This window comes from Camelus dromedarius, chromosome 14, assembly GCF_036321535.1.
Source record: "Camelus dromedarius isolate mCamDro1 chromosome 14, mCamDro1.pat, whole genome shotgun sequence".
Classification (NCBI taxonomy): Eukaryota; Metazoa; Chordata; class Mammalia; order Artiodactyla; family Camelidae; genus Camelus; species Camelus dromedarius.
In genome coordinates, this window is record NC_087449.1 from 53214977 (window position 1) to 53240251 (window position 25275).

At 47.9% G+C, this 25275-nt stretch overlaps 1 protein-coding gene across 1 annotated transcript; it reads left to right on the plus strand.

The window, feature by feature from the left end:
* Nucleotides 1-13915: 13915 nt before the first annotated feature.
* On the plus strand, nt 13916-24706 carry PAQR7 (progestin and adipoQ receptor family member 7). The gene is made up of 2 exons (XM_031464397.2): nt 13916-13963; nt 22609-24706. The coding sequence occupies exon 2, from the start codon at nt 22630-22632 to the stop codon at nt 23680-23682; it is 1053 nt and encodes a 350-aa protein (XP_031320257.2). The 5' UTR covers nt 13916-13963; nt 22609-22629; the 3' UTR covers nt 23683-24706.
* Nucleotides 24707-25275: the final 569 nt, after the last annotated feature.

Here is a 25275-nt window from a genome sequence, read left to right on the forward strand (position 1 = left end):
ATGGAACCTGGGTCCTGGGTAATACCAACGAGCTGATGTCCCAGTCTTGGACTGCCTACCCCCAGGTTCTAGTTATGGGAGGCAAATTAATCCTTTTACTTGTTTAAGCCACTGTTTTGTGTTTTTTCATTGTGTGCTGCTGAATGCTGTTATAGCTAATGGAGCCCTGTTGAGTTTGAGATTTGAGGAATTCTGGAATTCCTCACTGGAATTCATTCATTCAAGAAATGTTTATTGAGGACCTATTACATACCAGGCACTATTCTAGGTGCTGAGAATTCAGCAGTGAATAAAACAGGCAAAAATGCCTGCCCTTGAAGAGTTTACTCTCTGGTATAATCTGGAAGCCAGACCTGTGTTCTGGGCTAGGCATTCTCATTTGATCCAAAGGTTTGGTCAGATTTGAAGTACAGACAGGTGATGGGGGTGGAGTGTGGCATGTCTGCTCTCACCACCTTCCTCACCCACCCATTATGTTCACAAATCAAAATGATTAACATGTTTCTCTATGAGCCAAACACTGAGCTGCATTCTCTATGAGGGAGGTGTTTTGTTACCATCCCCATTTTGCAGGAAGGTTGAGAAATCACCCCCAGTCACACAGCTAATAAGTGGCTGTGCTAGGATTTGAACCCAGGGCTTTCTGACTCCAGAAACTCCACTGCACTCACTGTCCCCCTGGGCAACCTCCTGGCCCCCTTTTCCCACACCCCTTTTAGTCATTGACAAACCATTTCCTGATTTCCCCTTTCTCCTTGCTTTGGACAGGGACTGTGTCTCTTGCTCATCTGTCTACCCCAGGCACCTTACTCATTTTTCAAGAAGGTTTCTTTGCACTGAGTGCTAGGAATGCAGGATGAGTCACAGGATAACACATTCAGTCCAGGGGAGGGACAGGCAATTAACAGGGGTCACAGTGTGATGAGTGTTGGTATCAGAGAAATCAATAGAAGCACAGGAAAGGGCCAGCAAGTCAGACTTGGGTAGTGGGGACCAGTCAAGGGGGGCTTCCTGGAGGAGTTCACTTCTGAGCTGAGTCCCAAAGGAGAAGCAGGAGTTGAGCAGGTGAAAAAAGCGGTGGTGGGTGTCAGACAAAGGAGCAGCACATAGACGGCTGAGAGGTGAGGTGGCAACACGTGGGGGTGACTGGACTACAGATGGAGGGGGAGTAGGGGGACATGAGGCTGTGAGACGAGGCAAGGTCTTGTCAGCCAGGACAAGGAGTTTGGGCTTGACTTGGTAGGCACTGGGGAGCCACTGATTGGTGGTGAGTAGCGTGGGTCCAGGTCAGATTTGTCTGAGCACCCCGTAACTACCTGTTGATGGAATGAATGCAGGGAAAAAGGAATGGTAACTGGGGTTCCATGCAGGGAAGGAGGTGGGTGGTTAAATGGTCTGACAGTGGAAGGACAAGCCAGGCAGACACTGGATGCAAGACAACCATTTCTCTCACCTCCTCCTCCACGATTCTCCTGCCTGGGCCAGCTCCGTCACTTGCTGAGATACTTAGGGGGCCTCTAAACTAGTCCTCCACTGCCACCCTGGCCCCTCTACAGTGCATCCTCTAAGGTAGCTCTGTGTTCTCCACCCCAGTGCTTCTGCCTGATGCCTTTGCCACCTCAGCTGCATCAGCCTGGACCAAGTAACTGCCATGCTCATCTGCACTCCTCACCCCTGACGGCTCTGCACATGCAAAGTTGGTTTTAGTGGGAACGATGCCCCCAGAGTGTCATGGTGAACATGGGACAGGACAGACAGGTGAGCGGTGAACTCAGAGCAAGAGCAGCATCCTGACCCTGCAGGGCCCCCTGACCTGAGCCAACGTGGAGGAAGATCCAGCATCACAGCCCCTCCCACGGCTTCATGTTGGCCCGAGGCTGAGGAACACCCCATTCTCTTCACCAAACCTCCCCCAAAACCCAAAACCAAGAGAGAGGATGCGCCAGGTCAGGTGTGAGACCTCTGACATCTGCCACGTGTGCTGCTGCCCAGGCGGCACCCTCTCTGTGAGCCTCTGTTCACACCTCTGGGATGGCTGTGGACTCCAGCGTGCTGCCCCCTCACAGTGCCTGTTAGTGAGGGCTAGCCCTGCCCTGCACCAGCATCTGGGTTTGAGAGAAGACTACCTACCTCATGGAGATTCTGCCAAAAAGAGGTTCCGGCTTCACTCCCACATCTGGAAGGGAACTGGTGCTTGACCTGGGGGGATGCTGTGCTACGTCACCCTGGACCCAGAGCAGGAGACGGCCCTGCTGTGTCCCTCTCCTTCCCTGAGAAGAGCTGTGAGCTTCTGAAGGCCAGGCGGTTGCCCCTGGCAATGAGAGATCCAGATGCCCAAGAAACTATCTGATCTCATTCACCTTGTACTCTTCCCCTGCCACCCTCACCGAGCCAACCAAGGCCCTGCTTCAGGGCTTTTGTACGGCAGTGCCCCCTTACCTGTGGGGGGTATGTTCCAAGATCCCCGGTGGATGCCTGAAACTGTGGCTACTACCAAACCCTGTCTATATATATGATGTTTTTCCTCTACAAACATACCTATTATAAAGTTTAATTTATAAATTAGGCACAGTAAGAGATTAACAACAAGAACTAAATAAAATAAAATAAAATAAAATAAAATAAAAAACAATTATAAAAATATACTGTAATAAAAGTTTTGTGAACGTGGTCTCTCTGTATCGGTCTCTCTAAAATATCTTATTGTACAGATTGAATGCCTTTTCCATCTTAACTAAGCACTTATCACGCACAGTGGCTGGCTGTAACTTTTGTAGTCTGAGGTGCAATGGCAAAACTAGGACGAATTTCTTTACTGTCTTCACAATTTCATGGAGAGAAGTGTTGGTCAACCTCAGCATAGGATTTTTCTTCTTTCTTTATTAAGCCCACCACTTTCACCCTTGCACTTAAAGGAAGCACTTTGCACTTCTCTTGGGCACATCCAAAGAACCAGCATCACTACTCTTACGCTTTGGGGCCACTATTAAGTAAAATAATGGTTGCTTGAACACAGCACCGAGACCCCTCGACAGTCCTTCTGAGAACGCAGGTGGCTACTGAGTGAGTAACAGATGGGATGCTCTGGATAAAGGGATGATTCTTGGCCTGGGCAGGATGGAGTGGGCCTGAAGGAGATTTCATCATGTGACTCAGAATGGCACACAATTTAAAACTTATGAATTGTTTACTTATGTAAATTTCCATTTAATATTTTCCCACTGCAGTTGATGTGGGTACCTGAAACCGAGGAATAGGACACCACAGATGAGGGGCAACTATTATACTTGCTGTTCCCCTGATAATTACACAAATGTCGCCTTACCCACAGCAAGGCATTCCCTGGTCACCCTCCCTAAAACAGCAACTTCCCTGCCCCCAGTGTCACACCCTCCTCCTTACTGTACCTCATTGTATTCAGAGTATCCATGTATGTTCTTTTCCCCCCATTAGGAGACAGGTGTCTGTCCTGTCCTGAGTCCCTGGCACCTGGAATAGAGCCCAGCACACAGCAGGCGAGGTACTCCATAAATACTTGTTGAAGGAAAACACTTGGACCACTGACAGAGCCTGTGTGGCCTGTAACCAGGAGTGTTCCCTGCTCCCCGCCATTGCCACAACCTCTGTCTCCAGCTCTGCGGCACCGTGTCTCCCACCAGCTGTCAGAGGGAGAGTGGAAATTTCCACTTGAAGCAGGAAGGACTGCCACGTTCCCTGAGCTGAGCTAGAGGGGCTGAGAGGAAATTTCCATGAACCATTTCTGGCAACTTGACAGAGTGGCTGGGGAGTCTGGGGAGTGGCTGGGGAGTCTGGGGAGGGGCCAGGGGTGCTCCTGGACCTCTGTTCCTGGCCCCGGCCCAGGCTGGAGTGCAGCATGGTTTACAGATCTGCAGATCAGGAACTCCATGTGGGCTTATCTCGCTAGAAGGCCCAGTCTGCAGGGCCCGGGGTGTCCTCCAACCCTGGAGCCAGGGGGATCTTTGGCCATCATCAAGTTCAATCCCTTCCTTTCCAAGATGGAGAAACTGAGGCCCAGAGAGGGGAAGCAATTTGTCTCAGGTCACACAGAAAATTAGTGAGACAATAGACTCACACTCACTGCACTGCCTGGGTTTTTGCTTCTCATCTCTTTATTCCTTCCCTCTCTCCTGCCCTTCTCTCCCATAGTCCTCCAGCTAATTTTTCCCAGGGGCCACTTTGGGCCAGCCCAGTGCCCTGAGCCCTGAGCTCCCCATTGTGCAACCTCAGGCCTTAAGGCTGTGTCATTGCCACTTCCTTCTATGAGACCGTCAGTGCTCCCTGCCCCTCCTCCCCACGCGCTGTCCCTGCCACCATCTCTGCTACACATTTAAATATCCTTATGCCTGGTCACTTCCCATATCAATCAGATAGGAATGTCTGGGGGTGGGGTCCAGGCAGCCATATTTTTAAAAGATCCCTGAGTGATTCCATTGCAAAGTTTGGAAACCACAATTTGGACTTGATTAATGTCATTTCCACCTCCTGTCCCTTGACCCCCTTGGCATATTATCTGGTGATTTTTTTTTTCGTCCAGATCAGCTTTCTAGACACATGGGCCTGGGCTTCAGACCAGACCTTGCTGAGCAAATCTCTCTCCTGCTTCTGCCCTTTGCCCAACTCTGGGCTTCCAGTCTGACTAGATTGTGTGCCTCACCTGCCTCACCACCAACAGGTCATTGACAAATATTTGCTGTTAATGATGGCAATGACCTCAGTCTGGCCAGGAGGATCCTCAGCATCAAGGTCTTAGTTTACTCTGCCGTGACAGGGGGTGGAGTGAGGGGTGAAATGCCTACTTTGTAGTTTGCTGTAAACTTCATAGATATTACTTAACAGATGTAGAGGGCCAGCAACTCACCAACCAGTTTCTCTGGGAACAGGCTGCTCTTGCCCAGATCTTAGGAAATAGCAGCTATTTCTATGGGTGGGAAGTGTACCCTTGGGAAGGAAGGTGGCTGTGAGCCTTCTGACAAGAACCCTGCCTGAGAGGGCTGCCTCCCAGGGTAGGGCACCTGCAGTGAAGGGGTGCATGGCGGGTGCAGAAGCACAGGGGTGGGGGTCATAAGGGATCAGCTGGAGAGTATCATCACCTGGCCCGGGATGCAGTGTGAAGTCCCTAGTGGGGCTTTCTCTTGGGAACCCAAAAAAGAGTCTCATGAATGAACATTTGGGTACCTTCTGTGCCCAGAGGCCCCAAAGCCCAATTACAACCACGCCGGACAAAGAATACCTTTCCTACTTCTCTCTCTTTCCTCTGAGCCATCAGAGAGGAAAAGCTTCAGACTGAATAGAACAAGAGAATTTTAATGGAAAACAGGACTGAACTTTTTGAGACCCAAAAGAGGAGACTGTGCTTGTACACTAGAGAGGAAAGTCTGCAGGAGCATCTTAAGCAGGAGCAAGGGTCCTCAGAGAAGTTAAAGGGGCTCTGGCAAGAAAAGAACCAAGGGGCCACCTGTGCCAGGCCGGGTTCCCACTTGGCCAGTTACTGGTTCCCCTGGTGTTTGTATTATGCAGCCAGGCTGTACTGGGCATCAATGGGACAGCTGTCAAATTGATACAGGAAAATGGGGTGCGAGAGGATGGCAACGTACCAGGTCTCAGATGAGTCCCTGGGACTCGCTCTGCCAAGTGAGGGTCCTTGGCTTTGTGCAGGAAAGGATTAAAGAGCGAGACACGGTTGAGGAAAAGTAGATTCATTCAAAGAGATGCACACTCCATAGACAGAGACAGTGCGGGCCATCTCAGAAGGCGAGAAAAAGGTCATGTGGGGTTGGGTGCTTAGTTTAAAGTAAAAGTAGGGGGACAGGAGACAGCTTAGTGGTAGAGCGCATGCTTAGCATGCACAAGGTCCTGGGTTCAAGCCCCAGTACCACCACTTAAAATTAATCTAATTACCTCCCCACCACCCCCATAAATAAATAAATAAAATAAAGTAAAAGTAGATACACACTCCATAGACAGAGTGCAGTCCGTCTCCGAAGGTGAGGGAACAAGAGGCCGTGAGTCACCGTGTTAGTTTTTAGGGACTCAGTAGCTTCAAATGCTAACAAGCGGGAGGATTATTCCAACCACTTTGGAGAAGGGGCAGGGATTCTCACGAATTGGGCCACAGCTGGCTTTTTTACCTTTTAAAGTCAGCCTCAGAACTGTCACAGAGCCCACGGGAGGGCCATTTAGTATGCTAATGTATTACATTGAGCATATAATGAAGCTCAAGGTCTACTGGAAATCAAATCCCCCACCATTTTGGGCCTCAAGGTCTACTGGGAGTTGAATTTTCTGCCATCTTGGTGCTAATTGCTGTTCATTCCTTGAATGGCTGTGCCCTGCCCCCTTCCTTCCTGTCTCAAAATGTCTGTGCTGCCTTGTCAAGGTCCTTTATTTCTCCAGCAGTGAAACACCTCAGTTTTCAAAGGGCCCTGCCAGACTTTGCCAGTCTGTAAAAAAGACTTGAGGTCTCTTTGGAGGAAAATTAAATGTATCCTGAGCCCAAAGTCCAAAACAAACTCGGATGGGCCTCAGAAATTCAAGCAGCAAGCTGAAAAACGATCTTCTCTGATAGTGAAGAAATTTAAAAGTTTTAATTTATTGTTTAGATGTTAATTGCAAAATTTTTTAGCAGTTTCATTGAGATATAACTTACGGGCCATAAAATTTACTTCTTTTAAGTGTATAATGCAATAACTTTTAGTGAGTTTACAGAGTTGTACAACCATCACCACAGTCTAACTTCAGAATATTCAATCATCCCAAAGAGATCACACATGCCTGTCCCCACCTCCAGCCCTGACAACCATGAATCTATTTTCTGTCTTATAGATTTTCCTTTTCTGGACATTTCACATAAATGGAATCATGTATTTTGTGCTTTTTGCATCTGGCTTCTTTCACTGAGCACAGTGTTTCTGAGGTTCATCTGTGTTGTACCATGTAACAGTACTTAATTCTCTTTTATGGCCAAACTATATTCCATTGTTTGGATATACTACATTTTATTTATCTTTTCTTTATTAATAGATGTTTCTACTTTTGGGGCTATTATAAATAATGCTTCTTTGAACATTTGTATATAAGTCTTTGTGTGGACATATGTTTTCAGTTCTCCTGGGTAGATTCCTAGAAGTAGAATTGCTAGATCATATGGTAACTCTATATTTACCTCTTTGAGGACCTGCCATATTGTTTTCCAAAGTGGCTGCACCATTTTTATATTCCCATTAGCAGTGTGTGCGCAGCATTCCAATTTCTTCACATCTTTGACACTTATTCCTTTTCTTTTGAATTATAGCCATTCTAGTGGGTGTGAAGTGGTAACTCACCGTGGTTTGGGCTTGTATTCCTACAGTGGCTAATGATCCTGAGCATCTTCTCATATGCTCATTGGCCATCCATAAATCCTCTTTGGTGAAATGTCTATTCAAATACTTTGCCCATTTAAAAATTGAATTATCTTTTTATTGGGTTGAAAGAGTTCTTTAACTATCCTGGATACAAGTTCTCTTGCAGATTTGTGATATTTGGGAATATTTTTCTCCCAATCTGACTTATCTTCTTTTTTCAGTCAATTTATCATAAATGTTAAGGGTTTATTTCTGGGCTCTAAATTCGATTCCATTAACCTATATATCTATTCTTATGCCAGTACCACAGTGTTTTGGTTACATGGTTGATAGTATATTTTGAAATCATGAAGTATAAACCCTTCATTTTGTTCTTTTTTTTTTTTTTTCAGAATTGTTTTACTTATTTTGTTTTCAATGCATTTTCATATTTTTGGATCAGCTTTCATATTTTGGATCAAGATCAGCTTGCCAATTTCTGCAAAAAGATGTCTGCTGAAAGTTTGATAGGGATTGAATTGAATGTATAGATCAATTTGGGGAGAACAGCTATTTTAACAATATTGAGTCTCCCAATCCAAGAACATAGACTTGTCTCTTCATATATTTTACATTTTAAATTTTCTTTCAGCAAATTTTGTAGATTTTATTTACAAGTCTTGCACTCTTTTTATTCCTCAATATTTACTTCTTTTTGATGTGATTATGTGCAATGTTATTTTATTTTATTTATTTTTTTATTGGGGTATAATTGACATCTAACATTATATTAATTTCAGGCATACAGCATAATGATTTGATATCTGTATATATTTTGAAATGATCACCACAACAAGTCTAGTTAACATCTGTCACCATACATAGTTACAACATTTTTTTTCTTGTGATAAGAACTTTTTAAGATTTATTCTCTTAGCAACTTTCAAATAGGCAATACATTATTATTAACTATAGTTACCATGCTATGCATTACATCCCCATGACTTTTTTATTTTATACCTGGGGGTTTGTATCTTTTGACTCCCTCCACCCATTTCATCCATTCCCTGGCTTCTGGCAACCATCAATCTGTTCTCTGTATCTATGAGCTCATTTAGGGGGTTGGTTTTTTTTAGATTCCAAATAAAGGGGACGGTATAGCTCAGTGGTAGAGTGCATTCTTAGCATGCCTGAGGTCCTGGGTTCAATCCCAAGTACCTTCATCAAAAGATAAATAAATAAGCCTAATTACCCACCTCCCTGAAAATGTAATAAAGTAATCACGGCTCAGTCTTTCTGATTATAAGCCCCCATCCAGGAGCCATCCAGGAGCCCACCCAGAGTTGCTTCAAAAGAAAAAAAAGATGTCCTAGTGTTCTTATCACTTAGGAATTTACAAGAATTTTAGGGACCCCCTGTCAGGAACAGGGTCAAAAACAAATATTATCACTTAGGAAATTACAAGGATTTCAAGAGCTGTGTGCCAGAAACGGTGTCAAAGACCAAACATATATTTCTTGTAATAAATCACAGTATCACAGTGTGTTTTGATGGATATTCAGCCTCACTTGTAATAGGAGAAATGTGAAGTAAGAGAAAACCAAAATTCCATTTTTCACATGGCAGATTGGCAAAGATCCATGGTTTGATACCACACCCAGTTCTTGGGAATGTAAATTAGCCCAATGTGAATAAGAGCACTTAGCAATATTTATCAAAATCCCCTTTGACCTGATAATTTCTTCTAGGACTTTATCATACAGAGATCCTTGCACACAGGCCAATGATGTACCAAATAAAACAGCTTTGTTTTTCACCTCCACTACCTATTTAGACACTTTTTGTAGGTTGGGTCTTCTTGTCCCTTGGTTGAAACTGAGAGCAGATTCCATGACCTCACTGGACACTCTCTGATTAAAAAAAAAGTTTCTAATCACAGTAAGTCATGAAAGAGTTTCAGTAATTTGAGAGAGTAAGAGTCACAACCTCAGACCATTCCAAGATTCCCTCTCCCCCAGCTAGGCTTTCTCCGTGGGTGAAGATATCTTCTTTCCTTTCCCCTCCCTCCCCCTTTCCCTCCCTGCCTCCATTCCATCCATCTCTGTTGAGCACATACTGTGTGTCCAGAACTGTTCTAGTCCTGGGAAAATAGCAGTGACCAGACAGGAATGATGGCCTCTGGGGTCATCGATATGGCAGGGGTGCTGAGGACCTGGAAGGAGAAGGAGGCTGGGAAGAGTTATCACAGGTACCGGTAGGATGGGGGTGTGGATGGAGGTCAGGTGCCAGTTTATACAGATGGTCAGGGGAAGCCTCTCTGATACGGTGACATTTAAACAGAGATCTGCAGGAAGGGGCAGCCAGAAGTTCAGCTGTTTGGAGCCAGGCCCAGCTTCATGACCATGGGGCCCATGCTGTCACACTGGGCTCGGTGTCACCGTGCACTCAGAGGGGGTCCCACACTTGGTTTAACATTCTGCTGTTGTTATCTTGAAATTTTTAATTTTTAAACAAAGCCCTGCATTTTCATTTTATACAAGGTGCTAGAAATTATGTAGCTGGTCCTGTCTGGGCAAAGTGAGTTCCAGGCAGAAGGAATATCAAGTGCGAAGGTCAAGAGATGGGAATGTTCTGGCAGCTTGAGTTCGGAGTAGGAACAGAGCCACAGTGGAGCCATGGTTGGCATCTCTATTTCTGTCCTTTGAACCTGAACCCTTCCCCCTCCACTACTGCCCACTGTATTTCTGACCCCCTCACCCCCAGGACTGCCATGGGAGGAATGAGGGGGGCATGTTATAGGATCAGGAAGGTCTGACTTAACGGCACTATCTCGAGCTAGTGTTCATGATTTCCAGGCTTGGCAGGGATTTAAAGTTGACTCTTTCTTGTTGTAGATGGGGGCACTTTTCTGGTTTCCCCCCAGATCAGAAACTGAGACAGAAACTTAGGTGCAAATAGTTTATTTGGGAGGTGATTCCAGGAAGCAAAGGAGGGGGAGTGGGCAGAGTGAGACAAGGAAGGAGGTAGAGTACAAATGAGGGTTTGTCTACGAGGTTGCAGCTTGAGGGGTCCAGAGACCTCTCTGGGCTGGATCCAAGGCTGCCTCAGGCTGACTCTCTCCTATGGACCATTTCTGGCCTGGGGGCAGCACAGACCCACAGCCTGCTTACGTGGGAGTACAGATCCTTCCACCACTGCCCTCTACTCTGCTGCTACTAATTCCTTTGTGATTCTCAAGCAGGAGTCAGATACCAGACTATGGAGTTCCAGGGGATGCTCACCATCTCTCTGATGGATCTCCTGATGCCCCCTCACTAGGCTTGAAGTGAGAGGAAAGCCACCCCACTCCACCCCACTCTATCCAGAGAAAACCTTCTCTCTAATCTCTAACTCCAGGCTATGCATCACCTTCAGGAGATAGCCCTCCCACCATGGTGAGGCCCTCTACATTTTCACCCCTCCCTACCTTTCTAATGTCATCTGCTGCCACCAGGTCCCCTATGCTCCAGCACCACGACGTGATGGTTCATTCCCTAAATTTACCCCACCACTCATACCTCTGCCCCTTTGCACATGCTGTTCCCTCTGCCTGAGAAGTTCTTTCCCCTCCTCATGGCTTGGTAACTTCCTCCTTGTCCTGTAAGACTCACCCCAAGTGGTCTTTAGGCAGTGAGTCTCTGGAGGAAATTGGTCCCTCCTGCATTGCACTCCCAATGCACCAGTCATGGTTGAGATTGTGGGTTTGAATCCTGGTTGCTATGTGTATGAGTCAAGGATTGCTTCAATGATGCTGTGTAACAAGCCACCTGGAAATCTGGGGGCTTACAGCAAGCCCTTATTTTTCTCAATTATTGGCAAAGGGAAGTGGTAAAGAATTGAAATAGAGTGATTGCTGGCATTTACCAAGCAGTCATTCTATGCCAGGCACTGTGAGCTCATCACATGTATTGTTTCATTCACTCCTCATGACAACACCATATGGTAAGTAGTATTAACTTGTTTTAGAGTGGAGGAGGTAGATGTCCAGAGAGGTTACATAACTTGCCCAGGGTAACACAGCTGGTTAAGTAGTAGAGCTAAGATGTGAACCCAGGCAGAATGCACTCATGTGCTTTACTACTTTGCTGCCTCCAATGAATGGCTGAACCTATTTTGGGGAAAAGACTAGAATGTGTTCCAGACAGCTCAGGCTACCTGACTTGTCCTTTCTCCTACTCTGAGTCCACTGAAGCCTGTCCTGATGGTCTCCCAGTTCAGAGCTTGACTTCTGAGGCTTTTGGCTCCTTAGGCCTGCCCAGGAATCCAGTCTCCCAGGAGACCTTGTTCCTCCAAGGGCTGAGCCTGGCCCTCAGAGGGCAGCTGGATGATGCACAGTTTACCAGATTGGTCCCCCTTCCAAGGTCTGGACTCAAAAGATTACAGGGCTTTGGGATCCTGGAGCAGTGGAATCTCTGGGCCTCACCCAGCTGGCCTGATTTGGGGGAGGGAAGGGAAGGGATGCCCTTGGCTGCCCTGCTCCCACCCTGCCTGGGCTGGGAAAGGAGTTGGAGCAGAACAGGGTAGGGAAGGAAGCGTCCCAGCCCCACAGCTTCACTCTTTGATACCAGCACTGTGCAGCAGATAAGAGCTGGACTTGGATCCAGGCCTGCCACTAGCCAACTGGATGGCCTTGGGCAAGTAGCATCCTCCCGAGCCTGTTTCCTCATCCACAAACTGAGATAATGACAGAACCACATCCTGGGCCTACAGTGCATCTAATGGGCTTTGCACATGGCAAGTGCTTCATAACTGACCACTCTCCTTACTTTTATTACTTTTATCATTCAGCTCTCAAATATCCACAGCCAAGTTTCACAGTTAAGTGGCTTTTCTCCCCCAGGAACAACTTCAGGTCCACTTCCCAGAGCCTGAATACAATGGGAGCTATGTGACCTGAAATAAATTATTTCTCCCCCCGGGCCTCAGTTTTTCTATCTCTAAAATGGGGGTCATCACGCTCACCATGCAGGAAGCAATGAGGCCAAATGAGATAATATAACAGTCTTGTGTCCCCTTTCTGAGCCTCAGTTTCCCAATTTGTAAAATGGGTTAATAGGGTTGTTCAGACCAAAGGAGGTAGTCATGGCAACTGTGTAGTGCACCGCTCTGAGCATGGCAAGAGCTTAATAAATTATAACTTCAAAAACAAGTCCAGGACAGGGCAGGTGTTTCAAAAATGGAAGCTGAGTCCAAGTCACCTTCCAAGTTTTTATTCACTGTGATAGAATATAATCTCAATAATGTCCTTATTTGTTTTCATTTCCTATATCCTACCTGTTCTAAATGATTGGATTTTCTATGCCACTTTTTCTATCCACAGGGGTAATGGACATTTAAGTAATTCTTGTGTGATTGAAATTGTTGAAGTAAATTGAACATTCTATTACCTCATGATCATATATGTTTTGTTATAATGAAGAAATATACATTCCTCTAGTACACTGCAGTTGACAAAGAATCTTAATATCCATTGCTTTATTTAATTCTCTTAACAACACTGTCAGGTTGATATTATTATCTCCAATTTACTGGTAATAAAACTGAGGCCCAGCGAGAACAAGGAGACTTGCCCAAGGTCACAGGATGAGTTGGGGGTAGCACCAGGACTTGGGTCCTGTCATCATTTCTGCAACCCACAACTGTCTCTCAAAGTTCCCTGAGGGCAGAGCAGTGTCCCTGCTAAACTGGCTCCTCTTGGCATTCCATCCATCAGGCTGGGTGCAAGCAAGATGAGGTGGGGGTATCTCCCCTCTCTGCCTGGTCCAGATCTTCACGCATCTGAGGAGCAGACAACCCCCGCCATTGTTGGTCCATTATTTACTGAGGGCCTTCTATGTGATAGGATTCCTCATCCTTCAGGTGCTCCCTCTCATGAGGGGAGATGTTACACTGAGTAGAAAGTGGGTGTTTTAATAGAAGTCCAAACAAACTGCCTTGGCTGGGCGGATCAGGGGAAGCTGCCCAAGGAGAGGGCTTTAGGTGGGACCCTGAATAAGACAGGGGCACAGAGATGAGGATGGGGAAGGTCGGGCGTATTTCGACCAAAAGTACCCTAGTGAGGTGAGGTATGTGGGTTTAAGTGGCTTCAAGCCTGGGCTGCGGGCTCTAGCTGGGAAACTTGGATGCTCCTGCTACAACTTGCTCTCTTCCCCTCAGGTCAGTCGGGTCCAGACTCGGGAGCTTGCGGTTCAAGTCGACCGGAAATCGGAACCGCTCAGCTGGAGCCTCTGCTGGACAGCCACTTCTGCCCTCTGGGCCTCCGAGTCTCCATCTGTACGAGGACCACAGGAACTCTCAAGACTGTTGTCGCCGGTGTGGGTGAGCCTGTCGCCTCCGCGTGCCACACGTGGATGCGGTGTGGGAGAGGCTGCTGGCGCCCAGCCAGGCGGGAGCTGTGGGCGAGTGAGATTGCCCTCGTCGGGGCGGGCGGCAGCCCGGCCCTGAGCACCGAGTCCCGAGCGAGCCCACTCCCGCCCGCCGCCGCTCCGCCTTTCCCCGGCTCCGGGCGGGGCCTCCGCCCGGCTGCCCCGTTAACTGCCGGCTCACTGCCCAGACGTCGACGGCCTCTCGTAGCTCCGCAGGTACCGGGCTGGGGGAGAGTGGGCGGGGCAGGGCGGGCGGCGGGCAGAGGGGGCGCTCCCGTAGGAGCGCGGGGAGCTGTGCGCCGCGGAAGCTCAGGGATGTGTCTGTGTGTGGCGGGGCGGGGGGAACGGTACGTGAGGAGCGAGTGAGGACACGCAGGACTGCGTAGCTGGAGAGGAAGCGGCTCCTGTGGAGAGTGGGAGGATGCCAGGGGGAATCAGCTGGTGGTGGGGGTGCGCCACTGCGGAGGGGCGGGTGCAGGAAGGAGAAGCAGAGCTAGAAGGGGAGCATCCCAGGGAGGAGTAGGAGGAGGCAGGAGCAGAGGGGCCATCAGAGCTGGAACAGGAGCACTTCATTGAAGGAGTGGGCGGAAGGGCTATGTGCCCTGGGAAGGCCATGGTGTCCTGGAGGAGGATAGGCACCGAGCACGCCCCTTGCACTGAAGGAGGACTCTAGGGAGATTCGGGGGAGAAAAGGGGTGTGAATATATGGAACTGGGTGATGTGGGGGGCTCCCAGTTGGGAAACGGGAAACAACGGTAAGAGCACTGTTGGGGGCGGAGAGGGGCTCTTCCTCCAAGGAGCTGAGGCCCTTTGGGATGGGGAAGACTTTCTTGGTGTCAGGAGAGAATGGGGGTTCCCCCACCCAGCGAGGGAAGCACTTGGCTCAAGACTAGGCATTGAGGACTTCCAGAAGTTTCCCTGGGGGCTCCCACTGTCCCCAAGGCCTGCTGGGAGTGAAAGGTCAGGTCAAGTCAGGCCAGGGCTGGGGAGTTTAAGAGTTTGATTTATTCTCAGAGCCTGGCTGCTTCTAGGTGGGTGTCACATTGGAGAGGGCCCCAGCCTCCCATCATGGGGCTTGTGTCACTTCGGGGCCCCTTGGTGAGAGGCTGCCTTTCCCCAGCCTTAGTTCCCCTGCCAAGAGGAGCCCTTGCAGGTCAGTGATGAAACCCAGGTCCCTTTTCTGTCCCCCTGTGCTAGGCACCTGTAGCTAGCTCACCCAACCTCTTTGGGTCTGTTTGCATCCACCAGGTTCTTCCTTGTCCTCACAGTTGTGAGCCTGAGATGCACAGGAATTCCTTTAAGAGTTATTTATTTCAATCTGATCACACTTTTCAGTGCAAATAGAGGCCCAGAGCAGTTACAAAAAAACAAAAACGGTTTCTGTTCAGTTTTGGAAGACATGGAGGGACTTTTTGTTTAACCACATTGGGCTGAACTGGGGAACTGGTTTGCATTGAGGGAGGTAACCCAGTTGCTGAGATATCAGGAGGTCAGCCAGGGATGAAAACTTTGCTTGTATAATCTATGGCCACCCACTGGGGGCTTGGGAACTGACCACAGTGGATAAAGGGCAAGGGCACTGGTTTTGGAGTTAGATAGATGTGCTCTGCCACCCTGCCTCTGCTGCCGTGACACCAGCTTAGCCGTAGGTTCAATGAGTTGCTTCAAGGGAGAGGTGAAGTGAGTATGAAACTTCTTTGTAAACAGCAAGCCACTGTAAATTATTAATGCTAGTGCCAGTCTTATGAATAATATCTCAGGCTCTGCTATATTGTGTCATTCTTGTCAGAACCTCTCAAGAGGGTTTGCCTCTGACAGCCCCCTTGTTAGCACTGGTCTGGCCTTATTATTTTTATCTAATGAGGTTAAACTCTGCCTTCGACGGCAAGATAAAGTTGTTTTGCTGAACCATCAGGGCCCAGAGAAGCAACAATGAATATTTTGCATGGCAGGAAGGAGGCAAAAGAAGAAGTGGAATTATAATCAATAGTATTTAGAATAGTTAGGTGCTATTTAGTTAGGCTATTAAGCTCTAAGAGGGCAGGGTATTAATACCCTTAGGTGTTACCCGCAGCTGTTAATTAGCTGGGCTCTTAGTTCTATAAGAGCAGTGTTTTAACTGCTTAGTTCACTGCTGAAGCTTCAGCTCCTGACATGTAGTAAACCTAAAACAAATACTGTTGGAATGTCTCAGGGCCTAAAGGGCCCATTGAAGTCACTGGTGAATTCACTCTCTTTCAACATTTGGAGAAACAGGACCAAGAGCAGAACGGACTTGTCCAGGTGTCATGCAGGGTCTGGGTGGCTGAGCCAGGACTAGAATCCAACAAAAATAGTGGAGCTGATGTGGTGCCAGAGCCAACACCTAGTATCCGTGACTTTGTTTTGCTTTTGCAAGAGCCCAAGAGGTAGCTATTATCATCCTCTGAATATAAATGAAGAAACAGGCTCAGAGGGATGAAGGGACTTTAGTAAAGTCACACAGCTGGCAAGTTCCAGACACAGACCTGAAATCCCATCCTCACACAAGAATGCGGACCTGGCTTCTCCTGAAATATCTGCCCGAAGTGAGTGGTAGTTGGCCTCCCTGGGCAACTGTCTCTAGTTCTCCATGGTTACCACATGAGTGGCTTCTCTCTGGGCTGGATTTTTCTGGGCCCACGGGCATTTCATTTATGTGGGTGTGACCTGGAAGGGCAGGGAGCCTGTCTGCCTCAGTCACTGTGTGCCCCAGCCTTGTAGCCTTGTGGCTGGCATATAGTAGGCCCTGAGTAAAATCTGTGGGATGAGTATAACTCAGGGCTTTCTTGCTCCAGAGCCCACTTACTACCCCATCCCCACAACCTGGTCTGCTGTTTTGCCCTCAGAGATATCAGGGGACTCTCTGACAGTGTGTATCAGGTGGAGACCAGGAGGAACTAGGGGGTGGCAAGCTTTGGCTGAGGAAGGAGGTGAGGAAATTGACCCTGAGTTTAGAAAAGGGGATGTGAATTGGGAGGGCTGGGGAGGTGAGAGGGGAGACAAGGAAGGCACTGCTCAGACTGACAGAGGAACTCCCACGTGGGCCCTGGAGATCTCAGTTCTGAAGTTCAGCCAACCCAGAACCTCCCAAACCTTCCAGATGTGCCCCAACCAGGCCACATGCCTTTTGGATTACCTGCTAGTACAATCTACCCCCTTTACTCTCCCGCTCAGGGATCTGGCTCTTGGGGCTGCTGGGGTGGAGGCCCTTTTCCCTGGGGATTTCACTTCTCATCCACTTCTCTTAGGTCAAAGGGCAAGTGCAAATCTTCAGAGCTCTGTGAATCCAGAGAGGTTACTCTGAATGATCTTTGCCAAGAACACTTTAATTAAGTAAGGTCAGTATCCGCAGAAGTCCAAATTCCAGCCACATTCTCTGGTCCCTAAATAAACCCTCAGAGAAAGGTAAATGTTTAAAGAGACACAGAATACTTTCTAAGACCCCCAAACCCCGTGGAATCAGCTACTGAGGGCTAGAAGAGGACTGAGTTTATTAAAGAACCCCAAGCAAATTATTCAAGCTGGAGATGTATTTTTTTAAATTTATTTTTTATTATGCAAATACAGAGGAGCATCATTATTATTGTTGTTGTTGTAAAACCAGGTGCTGAAGAGTTACAGGCTTCTTTTTTTTTAACTTTTTTTATTGAGTTATAGTCATTTTACAATGTTGTGTCAGATTCCAGTGTAGAGCACAATTTTTCGGTTATACATGAACATATATATATTCATTGTCACTTGTTTTTCGCTGTGAGCTACCATAAGATCTTGTATATATTTCCCTGTGCTATACAGTATAATCTTGTTTACCTATTCTACATATGCCTCTCAGTATCTACAAATTTTGAAATCCTATTCTGTCCCTTCCCACACCCCACCCCCTTGGCAACCAAAAGTTCGTATTCTATGTATATGAGTCTTTCTGTTTTGTATTTATGTTCTTTTTTTTTTTTTAGATTCCACATATGAGAGATCTCATATGGTATTTTTCTTTCTCTTTCTGGCTTACTTCACTTAGAATGACATTCTCCAGGAACATCCATTTTGTTGCAAATGGCATTGTGTTGTCAGTTTTTATGGCTGAATAGTATTCCACTATATAAATATACCACATCTTCTTTATCCTGTCATCTGTTGATGGACATTTAGGCTGTTTCCTTGTCTTGGCTATTGTAGATAGTGCTGCTATGAACATTGGGGTGCAGGTGTCTTTTTTGAAGTAGGGTTTCTTCTGGATATATGCCCAGGACTGGGATTCCTGGGTCATATGGTAAGTCTATTCCTAGTCTTTTGAGGAATCTCCATACTGTTTTCCACAGTGGCTGCACCAAACTGCATTCTCACCCAGCAGTGTAGGAGGGTTCCCTTTTCTCCACAGCCTCTCCAAAAAATGGAGATATTTTAAATACTAATGCTCAGACTGGAGACACTTCAAATACTACTGCTCTTAATAGTAATAATTAATTATTACTACTGTTAATAATCTATACTAATGATAGCAATTATTTATTGAGTCACCAAACTGTGCTGAAACTTTTTTCTAATAAATTTAATCTTTGCAGCAATGTATGAGGTAGGTAATATTACAATTCTCACAAGGGAGGCAAGGATCAGAGAAGGTGAGTCACTTGTCTTAGGTCACACAGGTAGTATGTTATGGAATCAGGAGTCAAACCTGGCTTGTCTGAATCTGAAGTCCATCTCCTTCATGAGCCTTTATAGTGTTTATTTTCTCCTTAATTCTTAACTTCTTTCCATTCTGATTCCCCCTGAGTAGGGGACAGAAGTCAGTCAGGTTTGCCTGACATTCATCAACCAGGCTCTAGACACCTGATCTTAGCCCAGCTTTGCCCACCTTACTGTGTGATCTTGGGTAAGTCACGGCTTTTCAGCCAGCCCTCGGGTTCCCGACATGTTTCATGCAGAGGTTAACTATGAACTTCCTTCTGCAGCTGAGGCCTGGCTAGAGGGGCAGAGTTTAACCTGGATTTGACCAATGTGGGAGTGGTGTTAGAGGAGAGGGGAGAGGGTGGAGGTTGTCTTTAGCTCCACCCTCTGGTGACATCACACAAGACACCTACAGTCCCTGGAAGCCCCGCCCCTAGTGACCCTCACCTGTGGAAGTGCCACCCAGTGCTTGGCATCTGGCGAATTTGCCCTCTTCCACAGCAGGTCATCAGCCCCCAGGTTCAAGAGAAACCCCTAGGTAACCAGTGCAATTAAGGAGGCTTGGAGGGGGGCCATGGAAGTGTCCTGGACTTGGGTGGGATGCCTGGTTCTGGCAGCCTCGAGGCAGACTACTCAGAGTATGCCCCGAGGGTGCCCTCTGGATACCCACTCTCATCCTTCCAGCTCATGCTAGACCCCTGCCCTTGCTCCTTTTCCCTGGATCCAGGGCCCCTTTCCATGGAGTCAGGAGATGGGAACTAATTCTGAAAATAGACCTATTCAAATTGAACAGGGCCGCTGGCTGAGGTCGAAAGTAAATAGGGTGGCTTGACTGCTGCCATCCCAGTATGTGGTCTCTGGGTTCTGCGCTTAGGGCCCACTGTGTCTGGGGGAGGTGAAGGGCTCCCCTGGGGGAGTGAGCTATCGACCACCTGAGAAGGAGCTGTGAGCTTCACTGGTGCAACATGAGTGGGTAGCTGTAACTGGGGGAGACTGAGGTCCCTGGATGCAAGTCACTTGTCAGAAGCCTCAGGAAATAATTTATGGGAAAGGACCTGGTTGCCTGCTTTAGACCAGTGTTTTCCAAAGTAGTTCTTTGGGATGCAGATAGGTATGACAGGAGGTGGGGCAGCAAGAGAGTATCTGTGCTCTGCAGTCAAAGAGCTGGGGCCAAATCCTGCCTCCATCTCTCTCTCCCTCCCCTCCCCCGCCCCTTCTCTCTTCCTCTGTAGGTATCACTTTGGGTAAGGAGCTCCTAATCTGAGTTTCACTATCCTCAACAACAAAACGGGCATAATAGTACCTACCTCACAGGCTAGTTATGAGAATTAATTGCAGCAAGGCTATGAAGAGTGAGCATATAGTAAATACTTACTGCATTTCAGCTAGCTTTAAAATATAATTATTACTGGGAAAGGAATCCTTGGTCACGTAAGCTCAGCAAATGTAGGTTTAACAAAGTGAAGCAGGTTTCTTTGGTACAGTACTTCTCAGAGCCTTTAACATGCTGTTAGGACTTGCGAAGTTCTAAGAGTAGGATATGGAGTATTAGACTGAACAGATCACAGGGGCTCAGCAACTAGGGCACCATCACGTGTCATCAGTCCCTGGTCTTTTCCCACGTGGTGGAATGGAAATCTGGCTGCACTGGGCAACTCTGGGAAAGGCCTTCCAGCCTCTGGGCTCTTGCTTCCTCAGTATAAAACAAAAGACCTGCATGAGATGTTTTCAGAGGTCTTTTCTGGCCCTCTGAGGTTCTGAGTTGGGAAGACAAAGCTGTAGACAAGGGCGGAGGCCTCGTTGAGGCTGAAGCCTTGTCTTTTGGGGAGGAGAAGCCCGGTGCTGGCTTCCCAACCAGCAAGTGGGCTGGGGGGTTCTTGTGCTCTGGATGGAAATGGCCCCACTAATTAGTTTATCAGCAAGGTCTGCTTCCTAAACCTGCCAGGCTCTTTGGGAATAGAAAGTAAAAGAGTCTTGTACTGCCTGTCATAGCATCCCTCATGCAGTGGTGTAATGACTTACTTAACTCCTCCCTCCCTCCTAGACTAGGAAAGGCCAGAGACTAGAGATGACTCCAGAACTGTCATGCAGAAGGAGCTTAGGGATGCAAATCTGGCTGGGGGTGAGGAGGAGTGAGGGCTGGGGGCTTGTCTTGATGTTGCCTTTCCATAGCAATCACTATGCATTTACCTGGACTGTGTGCAAATTATTGGGTGGCGTTGAGGGTGATCATAGTCCTGCTGGTGGCAGAGAACTTGACTGGTTTATCCAGCCCCAATCTCCTTGCCTCTTAGAGTGACTGGTGCAATAAATATCTGATGAATGATGGACAGAGTACATCTGGTTGCTGAGTCCAATAAGCTTGCTGGGGAGAATTTGAGGGAGGAGAGTTGTCTGGCAGCTGCTAGTTTTTCAATAGATAGTTGACCTAATGAATGATACAGTGAATAATGATAAGCCTGAATTAGGCAAATGGTACCAGGCAGAACAGTATATAATTATGAAATGATTAATAGTACTTGCCACCTTGTCTTGCAAAGGGCAGTTTAAGGCAGTGGTTAAGATTGTAAATTGAGTTTAGAACGAACCTCTGTTGCTTCCTAGGCAGTGTACTTAACTTCTCTGTGCCTCAGTTTCCTTATCTGAAAAATGGGCTTAATGATAATACCTATCTCACAGAGTATTATGATGTTTAAATGAGTCAAACACGCACAAAAGTGCTTAAGACAGTGTCTGGCAAATAACATGTGCTGTATAAGCATTTACTATGCTTTGTTTTCCTCTCTATAACCTCTCTCATATCATGAAGTTTCTGAGGGCAGGGATGAAATTATTTTCCACTCTGTTCTCCCCCGGACCCAGCACAGGATCTGAGGCAGAGCAAGGGATCAGAAGTATGTGCTAAATGAGTGAATGAGTATATTTACATGCTAAATTGTATAACCCATTATAGATTTCCCAGAGAGGAAAGTGAGGGGGGCAATAAGAAGGTCCCCTGGAGATGGCAGCTTATACTGGTATTAAAGGATTTCAGTAGAGGGAAAGGAAGTTGGCACAGGGTGTGACATTTGGGTTAGGTGGGAAATGAGGGTAGGAGCAGGTCATGAGTCTTGAATGCCAGAGTGAGGCATTAGATTGAATTTATTTGCAGTTAGCAAGTATGGAAGCGCTGGAGCGGGGAACTTTTTAGTGGGGGTGTGGCTAAGGGAAAGGGCTGTTCTTATAGGATCAGTTGTTACTAGGGACTTTCAGGGGAAAAGTGGCTTTTTGAGTTGGGCCTTGAAGGGTATGAAGTATTATCAGAATGCTGTTACGTTGTTTTTTAACTCAGCCAACATTGAGCACCAGCTACCTGCAAATCACCAGGGGTTCACAAAATAATAAGAGAAAGTGCTGACCCTGGAGGAGCTTGCATTAACAATTTAATGCCCATGAGATGTGTTATAATGGTCAAAGGATGGTAGGCATTCAAGTAGAAGGTCATCACCAGAGGTTTGGTGGACCAGGGAAACCAGGGCAAGTATCACAGACAAAATGTATAGAAGTTTGCCAGATAGGCAAGGTGACATAAATGTCTCAGGTAGAGGGAACAGCTTGTGCAAAGCTATCAGCTTGTGAAACAGCAGACCCAGGGATTTGTTGAGGCTGTGGCTGGATATGAAGTGCATTATGGTTGAGGAATCTGGCTTGAAAAGGTAGTAGGGACCAGATCACGTAGGGTAATGGAGGGTCAGTGGGAGACTCTGGCCACTCTGAAGGAGCTAAAGGTAGAGGCAGCAGGTGTCTTACCAAGGTCATTGTTGCCACCAGGTGAACACTGATGGCAGCATGAACACAGGAGAAAACAATGGGGGCTGCTGTGTGGAGCCTGGACTGGAATGGAGTTGGCTGAGGTAGTGAGCCTCATTACATAACGCATGCCTCACACATTTATTGAGCACCTATCATGTGCCAGGCACCATTCTAGGCACCTGGGACACATCAGGGAGCAGAACAATCATGAATTAGAGCTGAGGGCTCCCTTAGAATGACTCCTCTCCTCTTAAAGTCAGTGTAGGGAGAAGGGGGTAGGGAAGAGGGAGGAAGAACTGGGAAGTGCAGCCCCTAGTTGCTGCTTTTGGGGCAAGAGGGTGAGGACACCAGCCCCCTGATTTTTCTCTGGCCTTTCCCAGCTCCCTGCCTGGGTCACAGCCATGGCCACAATGGTGGCCCAGAAGCTCAGCCACCTCCTAACCAGTTTGCGGCAGGACTACCAGAAGCCTCAGCCGTCTGTGCAGCCAGAGCCTGTATTCACGGTGGACCGAGCCGAAGTACCACCCCTCTTCTGGAAGCCATACATCTATGTGGGCTACCGGCCGCTGCATCGGACCTGGCGCTTCTATTTCCGCACGCTTTTCCAGCAGCACAATGAGGCGGTGAACGTCTGGACCCACCTGCTGGCGGCCCTGGTGCTGCTGCTGCGGCTGGCCGTCTTTGTGGGGACTGTGGACTTCTGGGGAGACCCGCACGCCCTGCCTCTCTTTATCATTGTCCTCGCCTCCTTCACCTACCTCTCCCTCAGTGCCTTGGCTCACCTCCTGCAGGCCAAGTCCGAGTTCTGGCATTATAGCTTCTTCTTCCTGGACTATGTGGGTGTGGCTGTGTACCAGTTTGGCAGCGCCCTGGCACACTTTTACTATGCCATTGAGCCCACCTGGCATGCCCAAGTGCAGGCCATTTTCTTGCCCATGGCCGCCTTTCTTGCCTGGCTTTCCTGCACTGGCTCCTGCTATAACAAGTACATCCAGAAGCCCGGCCTGTTGGGCCGCACTTGCCAGGAGGTGCCCTCGGCACTGGCCTACGCGTTGGACATCAGCCCTGTGGCGCACCGCATCCTCATGTCCCCTAACCCTGCCGTGGACGACCCAGCTCTTCTCTACCACAAATGCCAGGTGGTCTTTTTTCTGCTAGCTGCTGCTTTCTTCTCGGCCTTCATGCCTGAGCGCTGGTTCCCTGGCAGCTGCCACGTCTTTGGGCAGGGCCATCAGCTCTTCCATGTCTTCTTGGTTCTGTGCACACTGGCTCAGCTGGAGGCTGTGGCACTGGACTACGAGGCCCGGCGACCCATCTATGAGCCTCTGCACACCCGCTGGCCCCACAACTTCTCTGGCCTCTTTTTGCTCACCGTAGGCAGCAGCATCCTCACCGCGTTCCTCCTGAGCCAGCTGGTACGGCGCAAACTCGATCTGGATCAGAAGACTCAGTGAAGGCTGGTGGCAGCTGGTAGGGAGGGAGGTAGAGTGGGGGCCAGGGTCCGGGCTTGGCTCCAGATGGGAATGAAGCCTGGTAAAGTTGTTTGTGTCTAGCCTGTGGTGACTCTCTGTGCATGCCTCAGCTGCCAAAGGTGGCACTGGCCAGTCCTTGGATTTGAGTATTGGCTGGAGCCGCTGGGGTGCACTTCTGGGCCTGCTCCAGCTCCCTGCCCTGAGAGAGAGAAAGAGAAAGATGTGGGCTACTCTGGTTTGCCTCCCCTCATTGCCTCTCACTAGGGGTGAGAATGGGAGATTGGCTGGGGCCAAGACCTTGGTTTGGGGCTTCCAGATTATTTGGGAGGGGGTGAAGCTGGGATTTAGGTCAGAGTCAGATCTGAGCTGAGAGACAGGGGAAGCATCAGCAACCCCCCTCTACCCACATGTCACTGGTGCATAGGGAAAGGACAGACCCCAAATGTGTGCAGAACCTTACTGTTCCTTGAACCCCAGCCTGGAGTTTTGGAGCTCCAGAGAGCCCCCGCCAAGGTAGAAGATTGTGCCAGATAGAAATGGATCCCACCCAGTGCCCCATACTTCTTCAGTCACTGTCCCAGATGGTGAGCCCCAACCCTCCTAGCTCTGGCTTCTATGTCCCACACATTCTGTTCCCAGTGTCTTTCCTCATTCCCTTGTTCACATTCAGTGTGTATCCATTCAATGTGTCTTGCGCCTCTGCTCAGAGGCAGATCATTGACTGGGCCCTGTGGATCAATGCAGGATGGTAAAGGCTTTAATATCGGAATGAACTCAGGAAGCACTGAGGAGGGAATAATTAGCACTACTTGGGACCCTTAGGGTCTTGGGTTGCCAAGGGTGAATAGGAGTTTGCAGATGGAGAAGAGGAGGGGCATTCCAGGCAGAGGGAAAAACCTGTCCAAAGGCTAAGAGGTATGGAAGGAGGATTTTACTGGGGCTGGAGTTAGGGGTGATATGGACTCTGATATATCCTGGATGTAATAAAGTAACTGTGATAACAGCTGCCTCTTTGTTTTACGTCTCCTGTCCTTGAGAAGGATCCCTGGTGCCCTCCCTGGGCCTGCTCCTGGTGTTGGAGGAGGTTTTCAGGGGGAAGCTGGGGGTGGGCACAGGGAGGAAGGAGCAGTTTCTGTTTTCTCTTTGCCTGGGGGTGGGGTTGGGGCCTTATTCACTATATATGTGAACTTTTTCTTTTTTGGTAGGAAAGGTGAAGTCAGTTTTATTACTAAATAAGTTTTAGAAGTTAAAAGAATACGTTTAAAATACATAATTTGACAAAGATCACATTTTTTGTCTTTCAATCAAGGAGAATCTTATATGTTAACTTTTATAATACTATTATACGTTAACGTTTGTAGCATTACCTTTTCCATAGCATACAAGCATACGGCAATATAAATAGTGAGGGAAAATTAGGAAGTACAGATAAGAAGAAAAAAAAAACTCCGAATGAGTAAGAAATGTCACTCCACTGCTAAAATATTCTGTTATTTATGTATGACATCTATGGAGATTGTGGTTAGGGATGGAAGAAGGACGGGTGGGTTGCCAGCATTTTTGCATTTCTGAAGG

Excerpts from the sequence above, each read along its gene's own strand:
- PAQR7 (XM_031464397.2), top strand. The coding sequence starts at position 22,630 with ATGGCCACAATGGTGGCCCAGAAGCTCAGCCACCTCCTAACCAGTTTG.